Source organism: Rhinatrema bivittatum, unplaced genomic scaffold (assembly GCF_901001135.1).
Source record: "Rhinatrema bivittatum unplaced genomic scaffold, aRhiBiv1.1, whole genome shotgun sequence".
Classification (NCBI taxonomy): domain Eukaryota; kingdom Metazoa; phylum Chordata; class Amphibia; order Gymnophiona; family Rhinatrematidae; genus Rhinatrema; species Rhinatrema bivittatum.
Window position 1 is genome coordinate 197,924 of NW_021820631.1, and position 12,497 is coordinate 210,420.

Sequence of the window (12,497 nt, forward strand, 5' to 3'; positions counted from 1 at the left end):
TTTAAAACAGTATACATGTATACTTTATAAAATACCTGCCTCTTTATATAAATCATGATTATTAATATACATGTTATATCCTTGGGCAATGTGGACAGGATAACTGGGCAGACTGGAAGGGTAACTTGGTCTTTTTCTACCATCATCTACTATGTTACTATGTAATTTTCTGATCCCAACTGTAAATATCTGCTAAAACCTGGGAGCATTTTTTGTTCTATGAGAAAATGGAAAGATGTGTTTAAAGAATATGAATGCTAGAGAGAGACAAAACCAAAGCTGAGCATGTGGCTTTTTCACACTGTGATAACCTCTCCTAAGGTGCATCGGTACAGTTCAGCATCTGAAGAGCAAATTTGGCAGTGGGTATTATTTAGAAATGAAACTTAAGAAGATGGATGAGATAGAGAAAGAACTTCTTCATAAGAAAATCCTGCACATTTTTCCCAATGCAATTCAGCAAGAAAGGTAAAACCTGCTTGGATATTCCCATTTTAATTAGATGACATGTATACACAGAGAAAAACAAGAATATTATTTTTCATTCTATTTTTATTACTATGCCTACCGAATAATTCCAATACAATATCTTTCTTTTTTTTTTTTAATAATATGGCTACTGAATAATGCCAGTACAATCAGTGATGACTTAAATATACTACTGCAATTCCTCATTGCTTTTACAGACATTGCAGTACTTCATTGGCTGCACTTTTCTAATGTACTCTAAAAGCACATACTGTACATCAGTTTGGGCATTGAGCAACTATGTTAAGAAAGTAGATGTCCAGATTAATTGCGCTGCTCCATTGGTAACATCAGCACTGAAATATCACCCGATAGAGTGGTTACCTATCCTGGCTAACATCATGCCTGCCAGTCTCCTCCTACAAAAATAGCAGGTGCAAAATACACAGGTAGTTTTAGTAAATAGAGTTTGTTGCCACTAATTTTCAAAGAGGAACAACACGGTTTGTTTCCCTTTGAAAATTAAATGCAATGTACCCAGGCTAAAAGTGCTTGCTTACATTGAAAATAAAGTGGATGATTTAGAATTACCCCCCAGGACTGTCTCCAATAATACATTGCAACTCTTAAGTTACAACAATATTTGTAAAAATAAAACTTCCACTGTTAAAATAACAAAATAAGGCCTGGATTTATCAAAATGCACCAAATATTGCCTGTGATAGGAAAAGGGGCATGTTTTATGGTAAAATCAGTTTATTGCAAAGTGTGCTATCTTAGCACTTTGCATAGGTATTACTGCAACCTGTGATAACTATTTTGCACTTTGTGATGTGCCAAAATTGTTGTATTTCCTATGTGCAACCTCTGGAGGGATCATTTTAAGCTGCCGGAGATGAGAGACAGAGTGCACCTAGCCATAATTCCCTCATACTAGGTAGGTATTTATACCTCTATATGAGGCCTACCTAGTCACTCGAGATGAGGTTTAGGTATAAGTGTTAGGGGTTAGGGGCCACTTTGACATTCAAAGTGAGACGTACGAACGGAACAGTGCTCTCTTGTGAAGATTTGATGACCTTTGGAGTGAGGAAACTCACCCAAAGATGAGATTTGTGCAATGTTCTCTCTACCTAGCTTGATGGACTCTCTACACTAATACCTAAACCTCACCTCGAGTGACTAGGTAGGCCTCATATAGAGTTATAAATGAGGGCATTATGGCTAGTCTCTCTCTCACTCTCTCTCTTTCCCCTCCCCCCGTGGTTGTAGAAGGGCCCTGATGGCTGGCTCTCCAGGAGCTGGTTGTACACAAATGAAAAAGGTGTAGTTAAAATACACATTAAAGCCATGAGATATGGCTTCGCAAATTATGAAGCCAGCCCACTTGGCCCCAAACTCCTCCCCTTTTTCTAATTTGCATCGCACTATGCGTTATGTTGTTTTCGCATGCATTAAAGGCATTTTTGCATGCGAATATGCCATATAGCAGTTTGATAAATGACCCACTAAATTTGTATTTTATGTACTCTGTCCTATATGTTTCATTTTTAATGATTACAAGTAAGCTCTTCCATGGGATTAATTTGTTTTTACTTCATATTGTATTTCAGCTTTTCCACCCTATTGTCTTACAAAATTCCCAAAGAAAATGTGCAGACTCTCGCACATTGTTTCTTGAAACTAGAAGAAGGTAAGATGTATTTATAAAGGCAAACCAGTGAAGTGCTTACTGTAGAATTGTTTAATCCAACAGTTTTCTCCTTTGGGCTTCTAGCAGGGATAGAATCTGGCACCAAGAGCTTTCATTCGCAACTATTTCGGGATTTCTTCCTCCATTTTATATCCCCTCCCAACTTACTTTAATCCAATCATTGCAGTGTCAGTCCTCAGCCAGGGGCTATGCACCAGGGCTCATTTTTTTTTAATTCTTTATAATTTTCAAAAATACAAACTAGAATCCACAGTTTGTAACAGAAATAACATGAATTTGGTATTTCCAATACAAATAATAAACATAATACTTTTTCTACATCATTATTTTTAATGCCAAATTCATTAATATATCAAACAAATGTAAAAAGAAAATTCCACATGGCAGCAGAAATCACAGGGAGATCAAATAACCTTAGTCATACAATAAAAAAAAGCATTGAACATAGTGCCTGTACAACTCAATATGTTATTTACTAGACTACTGGGGAAGAGGTAGCTAGTCTCGTTTGTTCTACGAAATATTTTAGCTGGTCAAGTATAAAGAAAATGAACAAGTGATCCTGTTTCTTAATCAAACACTTACATGGGAAACGTAGCGTAAATGAGAAACCCATTGATATTACTTCTTGGCGGTAAGCTAAAAAGCCTTTCCGCCTAACCTGTGTGGCTATTGCTAAATCTGGGAATATCTTAATAATTTTCCCCAGATATGTGATGGGGTATTTATTGAAATATTTTTTCATTATTTGATTAAAATCATTAAATCAAGAAAAAGTGACTAATAAAGTACCCCAATCAATAACTTGTGCTGTGGAATCTTCTAAAAAAATTAGTAAGCTCTCCCTGAAACATCATATCAGACCTATTGTTTACATTCCTTGGTTTCGGAAGGAAATAACAATGGTTCACCACTGGAGAATCTCCCGTAGTAAAACCAAGCTTTTCCATTACACATTTTTTACTGTAATTAAAGGTGTTTCCCCAGCCGATCTGGGGAAATTAAGAAATCTTAAGTTGAATCGTTTGGCATTATTTTTGAGAGATTCTATTCTTCTAGATAATATCTCCCTATCTTTAACCACGGCCACATTAAATTCCTGAGACTTTTTCTCCTTATCTTCAAGACATTTAATTCTATCCACAGAATCTTTTACTTGCTTTTGTGTTTGAAGAAAATGTTGTTGATTCCTAGCATTTTCTAAGTCCAGTTTTCCTTCCAGCCCTTTAATATTTTTTATCATCCCAGCCATCATTTCCCACAGAATGTCTAGTGTGACCACGGCAGGCCAAACTAGGGATCCCAAGGACTCACCGCTGGCTAGTTGTTCCTCCACCCCACTCAGGGGGTTTATTGACGCCAGACCTCCTACTTCCCTCCCTGGTAAATCAGTAATGCCGGCAGCAGTAGCAGCAACATTTTACTCCCACCTCAGGACCGGAGCTGATGACCTCCACTGAAGCACCTCCAGGGTTCCCCTCGCTGAATCTCTGCGCTGGTGGTAATCCAAAGTTAGGACTTAGGGAAGCCTCCTCTTCTGGCACTGGCAGCCCTCCCACGCTGCTTGGCACATCAGTATCCTCGGTGCCTAAATTCTTTTGTACAGGTGAGAGCATGAAGCGACTTATCTCCTGTTGGATGGGTGAAGGTAATGGGAGGGAAGGATAAACCCTCACCTTCCCTTTTCATTTCGCAGGCACAATATTTTTGAAATTATTTTTGCCCACACACTAGGAGTAGCCCACTCCTGATCTCAAGCTATGTTGCTGTCTTATCTAACCATGTCTCTGAAGGCACCAAGAGAAAAATCAAGCTTCTTCAGTGGAAAAAGAAAAAAAAACAGTTGAAAAGAGGCTCCAGACGAATCAGTCGAATCCAGGCAAAGCCTGGATTCGACTGATTCGTGCACACCCCTTAAGCGTGCACGGCTTTAGCGGTGCACCGGCGTCTGCTGCACGCCGCGAGCTGGCCGATTAAATGGGCCAACTTCCAGGTCCCGTCTCCAGGGCCCGCCCCTCGTCGAAATCTCAGCTCCTGCTGATTTACCGTTGGGTAAGCACGGAATTCACCCCCGGGCTCAAGCAGCTGCCAAGTAAGCAAAGAAATTCAATCCTTCTCTGGTCAGCCTCCCAGGACTCATTTTGAAATCCTGCAGTCATGGGTCCCGGATTGGGCCATTAGATTTCACTATTGCACAATGGACTCCCTCCCCACCAGAGATTGTGAACCCTGTCTCCATAGCCAGTTGACTTGGGGGGCAGAAAACCTTAGCAGAGAACTATATCCAGGTCCCCCTGAATGGCAATGCACTGTAGATATTTTAATTATAGTGTTATTGTTAAGCATAGAATGGCTTGTCACTGGGACATGAAACTTTCACCCAATACTCACCAGAGTGACAATCTTTACCATAAGAAGATAGTTGTTTAGCTTACAAGAAATGAAGGTCCCAGTTTAAATGCTAGTGAACTAGTGCTCATATGACTAAAATCAACGACCTTGCTAGTAACAGCATCCAAGCGGTACAGATTTCCAGTCTCTAGCGAAGCAGATTAGTCACATGGTGACAACCATTACCTTTTCAGAAGTGTTACCTGTTCATGGAAAGGGGAAGGAGAGGCTAAGCCATATTGATAACTTCAATGTACTGCTCAAATCATGGTGTAAAGAAAAATGTTTTGGATATATTGGGGGCTGGAGCCATGTATGGAACAGAAAAAAGCTCTTTGTCAAAGATGGCTTACATCTGTCTATGGAGGGAGAAAGGATCCTAAGAGATAAATTCAAATCCTATGTTATAAGACATTTAAACTAGAGGATGGGGGTGACAGTAGGACATTAAAATGTCACTCCCCAAATACAAATGCAATGAAAAAGGGCAAAGGAGATAACAAAAGTCAGGTAAATAAGTCACAAAGAGAGTCCAAGAAAAGCTGTAACCTGTACCAGAATAGCTGGAAAGCTATGAGCACAAATGCTCCTAGTTTGGGCAATAAAATCCCAGATCCTCAAGCCCTAATGGTGGAGGTGGACTTGGACATTGTTGCTGTCACGGAGATGTGGTTCACAGATTCACATGATTTGGATACAGCCATACCGGGATATAAATTGTTAAGGAAGGACAGAGAGAACAGAAAAGGGGGAGGAGTGGCTCTTTATGTCAAAAACAATATTCAAGCATCCGAGCTGCAAGGAAGATGGGGCAAAGAAGAAGCTTTATGGACCGTCCTAAAAAAGGATGATGGGGCATCCATTTTTATTGGAGGGGTTTACAGACCTCCAAATCAAATGGAAGTACTAGACAGAGATCTGGTTGAAGACATCCAAAAGATGGGGAAGAAGGGAGAAGTGGTGACTGATGGAGATTTTAATCTGCTGGATGTAGACTGGAGAATCTCTTCTGTGGAATCTAACAGTAGTAGAAAGATAGTGGATACCCTGCAAGGGGCTCTGTTCAAACAAATGGTAATGGAGCCTACGAGGGAGGGAGCTATACTTGATTTAGTGCTCACTAATGGAGATTATGTCTCTAATGTCCAGGTGGGCACCCACCTCAGCACCAGTGATCATCAAACGGTATGGTTTCATATCACTAATAGGGTACAGAGAAGTCGCACAAAGACCTGGGTTTTGAGTTTCAAAAACACGGACTTCATTAAAATGGGAAAGTACCTGGAGGAAGAACTAGAAGGCTGGGAGAAAACGAGAGATGTGGAACAAAAGTGGGCCAAACTAAAAGGAGCAATTACCGAAGTGACTAATATATATGCTAGAAGAGTAAAGAAAAGCAAGAAAAGAATGAAACCTATCTGGTTCACAAAGGAGGTGGCTGATAAGATAAAAGAACAGCGTTTAAGAAATATAAAGGATCCCAAAGGGAGGATCACAGGGAAGAATATCTGGTGGAACTGAGGGAGACGAAGAAAGTAATCAAGAAAACGAAAAGTCAAGCGGAAGAAAGGATTGCCAAAGAGGTAAAGCGAGGTGACAAAACATTTTTCAGATACATCAGTGATAGGGATGTGAATCGTTTTAGGACGATTAAAATTATCGTCCGATAATTTTAATATCGTCTTAAACCGTTATGGAACACAATACAATAGAGATTCTAACGATTTATCGTTATAAATCGTTAGAATCGTGAGCCGGCACACTAAAACCCCCTAAAACCCACCCCCGACCCTTTAAATTAAATCCCCCACCCTCCCGAACCCCCCCCCAATGACTTAAATAACCTGCGGGTCCAGCGGCGGTCCGGAACGGCAGCGGTCCGGAACGGGCTCCTGCTACTGAATCTTGTTGTCTTCAGCCGGCGCCATTTTCCAAAATGGCGCCGAAAAATGGCGGCGGCCATAGACGAACACGATTGGACGGCAGGAGGTCCTTCCGGACCCCCGCTGGACTTTTGGCAAGTCTTGTGGGGGTCAGGAGGCCCCCCCCAAGCTGGCCAAAAGTTCCTGGAGGTCCAGCGGGGGTCAGGGAGCGATTTCCCGCCGCGAATCGTTTTCGTACGGAAAATGGCGCCGGCAGGAGATCGACTGCAGGAGGTCGTTCAGCGAGGGTTCCGGCGCCTCGCTGAACGACCTCCTGCAGTCGATCTCCTGCCGGCGCCATTTTCCGTACGAAAACGATTCGCGGCGGGAAATCGCTCCCTGACCCCCGCTGGACCTCCAGGAACTTTTGGCCAGCTTGGGGGGGGCCTCCTGACCCCCACAAGACTTGCCAAAAGTCCAGCGGGGGTCCGGAAGGACCTCCTGCCGTCCAATCGTGTTCGTCTATGGCCGCCGCCATTTTTCGGCGCCATTTTGGAAAATGGCGCCGGCTGAAGACAACAAGATTCAGTAGCAGGAGCCCGTTCCGGACCGCTGCCGTTCCGGACCGCCGCTGGACCCGCAGGTTATTTAAGTCATTTGGGGGGGGGTTCGGGAGGGTGGGGGATTTAATTTAAAGGGTCGGGGGTGGGTTTTAGGGGGTTTTAATGTGCCGGTTTTGCGATTTTACGTTTTTTCGATTTTTCACGATATTTTACCCCCCCAAACGGCAACAATACGATTCCCTCCCCCTCCCAGCCGAAATCGATCGTTAAGACGATCGAGGACACGATTCACATCCCTAATCAGTGAAAGGAGAAAAGTCCAAAGTGGTATACTGAAATTGAAAGGTGAAAAGGATCAATGGGTGGAGACAGATGAAGAAATGGCAGAAATATTAAACGAATACTTCAGTTCAGTGTTCACTAAAGAAGACCTCGGAGAAGGACCGTCGCTAGTTAACAAGAAACTGGAGGGGAGTGGAATGGATGAAACTCCATTTACGGAAGAGAATGTAAGGGAAGAGCTAGGAAAACTGAAGGTGGACAAAGCCATGGGGCCTGATGAGGTTCATCCCAGGATACTGAGGGAGCTCAGAGATGTGCTGGCGGCTCCACTCTGTGACCTGTTCAATAGATCCCTGGAAACGGGAGTGGTGCCGAGTGATTGGAGAAGAGCGACGGTGGTCCCGCTTCACAAGAATGGGAGCAGAGAGGAAGCTGGAAACTACAGGCCGGTTAGCCTCACCTCAGTGGTGCGAAAAGTATTGGAGTCGCTGCTGAAGGAAAGAAGAGTGAACTATCTACAAGCAACAGAATTGATGGACCAGAGGCAGCATGGTTTCACCAAGGGAAGGTCCTGTCAGACAAATCTGATCGACTTTTTTGATTGGGTGACTAAGGAATTGGATCGTGGAAGAGTGCTCGATATCATCTACTTGGATTTTAGCAAAGCTTTTGATATGGTCCTGCTCAGAAGGCTTGTGAATAAAATGAGAAGCTTGAGTGTGAGTGCCAAGGTGGTGGCCTGGATAGCAAACTGGTTGAAGGACAGAAGACAATGTGTGATGGTAAATGGAACTTACTCTAAAGAGTGATGAGCGGAGTGTCGCAAGGGTCAGTTTTGGGACCAGTCCTGTTCAATATCTTTGTGAACGACATCGAGGATGGGATAGAAGGTAAGATTTGTCTATTTGCGGATGATACTAAGATCTGCAACAGAGTGGCCATGCCGGAAGGAATGGAGAGAATGAGATGGGATGTAAGGAAGCTGGAAGACTGGTCGAAGTTATAGCAGCTAAGATTCAATGCCAAGAAGTACAGGGTCATGCACATGGGGTGTGGAAATCCGAAAGAAAAGTATTCAATGGGGGGTGAAGGGGTGATGTGCACAGAGCAGGAGAGAGACCTTGGGGTGATAGTGTCTAACGATCTGAAGTCGGCGAAACAATGTGACAAGGCGATAGCTAAAGCCAGAAGAATGCTGGGCTGTATAGAGAGAGGAATATCGGGTAAGAAAAGGGAAGTAATTATCCCCTTGTACAGGTCCTTGGTGACGCCTTACCTTGGAGTACTGTGCTCAGTTCTGGAGACCGTATCTCCAAAGGGACAGAGACAGGATGGAGGCGGTCCAGAGAAGGGCGACCAAAAGGGTGAATGGTCTTCATCGAATGACTTATGAGGAGAGATTGAAGAATCTAAATATGTATACCCTGGAGGAAAGGAGGAGCAGGGGTGATCTGATACAGAGGTTAAAAAATTTGAAAGGTTTTAATGATCCAAAGACAACGACAAACCTTTTCCGTTGGAAAAAAACAGCAAAACCAGGGGTCACGATTTAAAACACGAGGGAGGAAGACTCAGAACCAATGTCAGGAAGTATTTCTTCACGAAGAGGGTGGTGGATGCTTGGAACGCCCTCCCAGAGGAAGTGGTGAAGACCAAAACTGTGAAGGATTTCAAAAGGGTGTGGGATAAACACTGTGGATCCATAAAGCCTGGAGGATGGGAATGAAGAGAAGAGGTATGGGGGTGGCTTGTGGGAATGATGGCTACTTCCTGGTGATTAATTCAATATGGGGTAGATTTTCAAAGGGTTACGCATGTAACCCCCAAAAACCTACCCCTGCGGGCGCTGAGCCTATTTTGCATAGGCTTGGCAGCGTGTGCAAGCCCCGGGATGCACTTATGTCCCGGGCGTTCCAAAATGGGCAGTCCGTGGCGGGGGCATGGCGCTGGTCCGGGGGCGGGACTGAGGCCTCCAGCACAGCGGCCGTGCCAGAGGTTTGCACGCCGGCAGCCAGCCGGCACGCGCAAGATACAGTGCTTCAGGCAGGCATAAAAAACGAAATAAGGTAGGGTGGGATTTAGGTAGGGCTGGGAGGTGGGTTAGATAGGGGAAGGGAGGAGAAGGTGGGGAGGAGCGAAAGAAAAGTTCACTCCAAGGCCGCTCTGATTTCGGAGCGGCCTTGGAGGGAACAGGGAAAGCCATCGGGGCTCCCCTCGAGCTCGGCGCGCGCAAGGTGCACAAGTGTGCACCCCCTTGCGCACGCTGACCCAAGATTTTATAACATGCGCGCGGTGGCATGCACATGTTATAAAATCGGGCATAGATTTGTGCGTGCCGGGTTGCACGCACAAATCTACGCCTGCGCATACGTTTTAAAATTTGGCCCTAAATGTTCACACGGTTAATGCGACTCCAACATTGCTCTATGCTTCAACGGCAAGAGGAAATGTGGAAAAGAGGATTTGCATTCAGGCAACAACCAACAAGTAGCACAGTCTGGGTAAACAAATAAGTGTGGGAGTAGCTTGCTTGTTGCAGTGGTTACTGCCCTGAACCAGTTAAGCCTATTTCTTCACTTGGAAAGCATATCCAGCGCAGCTCACTGCTTCAACGGCGGGGGGGAAATGCAGAAATAGGGTTTACATCTAGACAACATCTAACAAGGCATTGATCTGAGCAGTATAAGTATACAAACATCAGGGTAACTTGCTCGATACAATGGTTACTACCCTCAAACATGAATCCTTATACTTCACTTTGATGCAGCTCCAACACTGCTCTCTGCATCAATGGCGGGAGTGGAAGGAAATTAGAATCAAAAAGTTACCAATAAGGGCCCTGAACTCAGTGGTCAGAGTAACAGATAAGTATGAGAAAATAAGTGTGAAAGCTTGCTGGGCAGACTGGATGGGCCTATTGGTCTTCTTCTGCCATTTCTATGTTTCTATATGTTTCTATCAAGAGCACATTTGTCATCCCAGTGGGTGGTCTTCACAGTAGATCATATAACTGTGGATGTTTGTCTACACTCTGGCCTCAGAATTGAGATAAGACATGTTGGACAGTGCCTACAAGAGATTTAAAGTGCCTTTGACCTGCTATATAAGTTATATGTGTAAGGACTTTGGTTTCCCCTTACTAAAGGAATGTACCATTAATCTGGGGAGGTTTAGATTTTGCTTCCCCATATGGGAACATACAGACGGTGTGTCCTATCTTTTTATCATCCCAACCAATGCACCTGCTGTGCGTGTGGATTTCTAGTTTGGAACTTGAGTTAACAGGTTGTTCCATTTTCCTGCTTTAATTTTTCCTAATTTATGGGAAAGGAGTAAGGACGTTTTCCCATTCAGAAGCCAGCTTCCACTAACTCGTCTATTCTGGTCTTTAAGCTTGTTTCTGGACCCTCTAAGCCAATTTTTGGGAATTACCTGTGAGAGCCTTGTTACCCCTTCGTAGTGGATTGGGACATATGCTGTGTAAGGTTAGATCATGTGTAAAGGAAAATTCTGGCATTCTTTTGTCTCTACTCCAGAGGATTTAAGCTACCTGTTGATCCAATGCAGAGGAATTATATTTTTGCATTAACTGTCTTTTTGCATAATCTCCTCTGTTTGAAGGCAAGGGAGTTTTATTCCACCCTTCCTGCTTCTTGCTTTTTTCTTCTTTTTGGGTTTCACTAATATTTTTTCCACTTGAAGCTAATAACCCATGGGATAGGAGGCGATGTCCTTTCGTGGATTACAAACCGGTTAAAAGACAGGAAACAGAGAGTAGGATTAAATGGTCAATTTTCTCAGTGGAAAAGGGTAAACAGTGGAGTGCCTCAGGGATCTGTACTTGGACCGGTGCTTTTCAATATATATATAAATGATCTGGAAAGGAATACGACGAGTGAGATTATCCAATTTGCGGATGATACAAAATTATTCAGAGTAGTTAAATCACAAGCATACTGTGATACATTACAGGAGGACCTTGCAAGACTGGAAGATTGGGCATCCAAATGGCAGATGAAATTTAATGTGGATAAGTGCAAGATGTTGCATATAGGGAAAAATAACCCTTGCTTTAGTTACACGATGTTAGGTTCCATTTTAGGAGCTACCAACCAGGAAAAAGATCTAGGCATCATAGTGGATAATACTTTAAAATCGTCGGCTCAGTGTGCTGCAGCAGTCAAAAAAGTAAATAGAATGTTAAGAATTATTAGGAAGGGAATGGTTAATAGAACGGAAAATGTCATAATGCCTCTGTATCGCTCCATGGCGAGACCGCACCTTGAATACTGTGTACAATTCTGGTCGCCACATCTCAAAAAAGATATAGTTGCGATGGAGAAGGTACAGAGAAGGGCAACCAAAATGATAAAGGGGATGGAACAGCTCCCCTATGAGGAAAGGCTGAAGAGGTTAGGGCTGTTCAGCTTGGAGAAGAGACGGCTGAGGGGGGGATATGATAGAGGTCTTTAAGATCATGAGAGGTCTTGAAAGAGTAGATGTGGCTCAGTTATTTACACTTTCGAATAATAGAAGGACTAGGGGGCATTCCATGAAGTTAGCAAGTAGCACATTTAAGACTAATCGGAGAAAATTCTTTTTCACTCAACGCACAATAAAGCTCTGGAATTTGTTGCCAGAGGATGTGGTTAGTGCAGTTAGTGTAGCTGGGTTCAAAAAAGGTTTGGATAAGTTCTTGGAGGAGAAGTCCATTAATGGCTATTAATCAATTTTACTTAGGGAATAGCCACTGCTATTAATTGCATCAGAAGCATGGGATCTTCTTAGTGTTTGGGTACTTGCCAGGTTCTTGTGGCCTGGTTTTGGCCTCTGTTGGAAACAGGATACTGGGCTTGATGGACCCTTGGTCTGACCCAGCATGGCAATTTCTTATGTTCTTATGTACTTGGGAGTCAATATACCAAACCTATGGAAGAGGGAAGTCTTTCATTTAGAAAGATACAGATGTGTTACAAATTTCATCTAACGAAAGGGATCCCAGTAAAAGAGAAACAAAGAAGATACAACATAAAGGTAACAAGAGCTTTGTTGCTATTGAGGGAAGTTTTACATGAAGGTGAGAAGTGACCTCCAGGTGCTGCCTATGGAATTAACAGAATCAAGAAAGAAAGTGAAGTACCCTTCTGGAGCTGTCTGGGGATGTTAAAGGATGTCTAAAGGATTTCTTGGAAGATATTAACTCTGGGACAAAGTTCT

General features: G+C 43.4%; 1 protein-coding gene across 2 annotated transcripts in view; it reads left to right on the forward strand.

Moving 5' to 3' along the window:
• Positions 1-12,497, forward strand: part of LOC115081790 (ATP-binding cassette sub-family A member 5-like) — a 230,039-nt gene that overhangs the window by 194,878 nt on the left and 22,664 nt on the right. For both annotated transcript variants that reach the window (XR_003853873.1, XM_029586163.1), the window contains exons 13-14: positions 322-468; positions 2,082-2,161. Coding sequence is in view for 1 of the 2 variants with exons in the window: in XM_029586163.1 (XP_029442023.1) it covers positions 322-468; positions 2,082-2,161 (227 nt within the window). In the remaining variant the exon portion in view is untranslated. The remainder of the gene's footprint in view (positions 1-321; positions 469-2,081; positions 2,162-12,497) is intronic.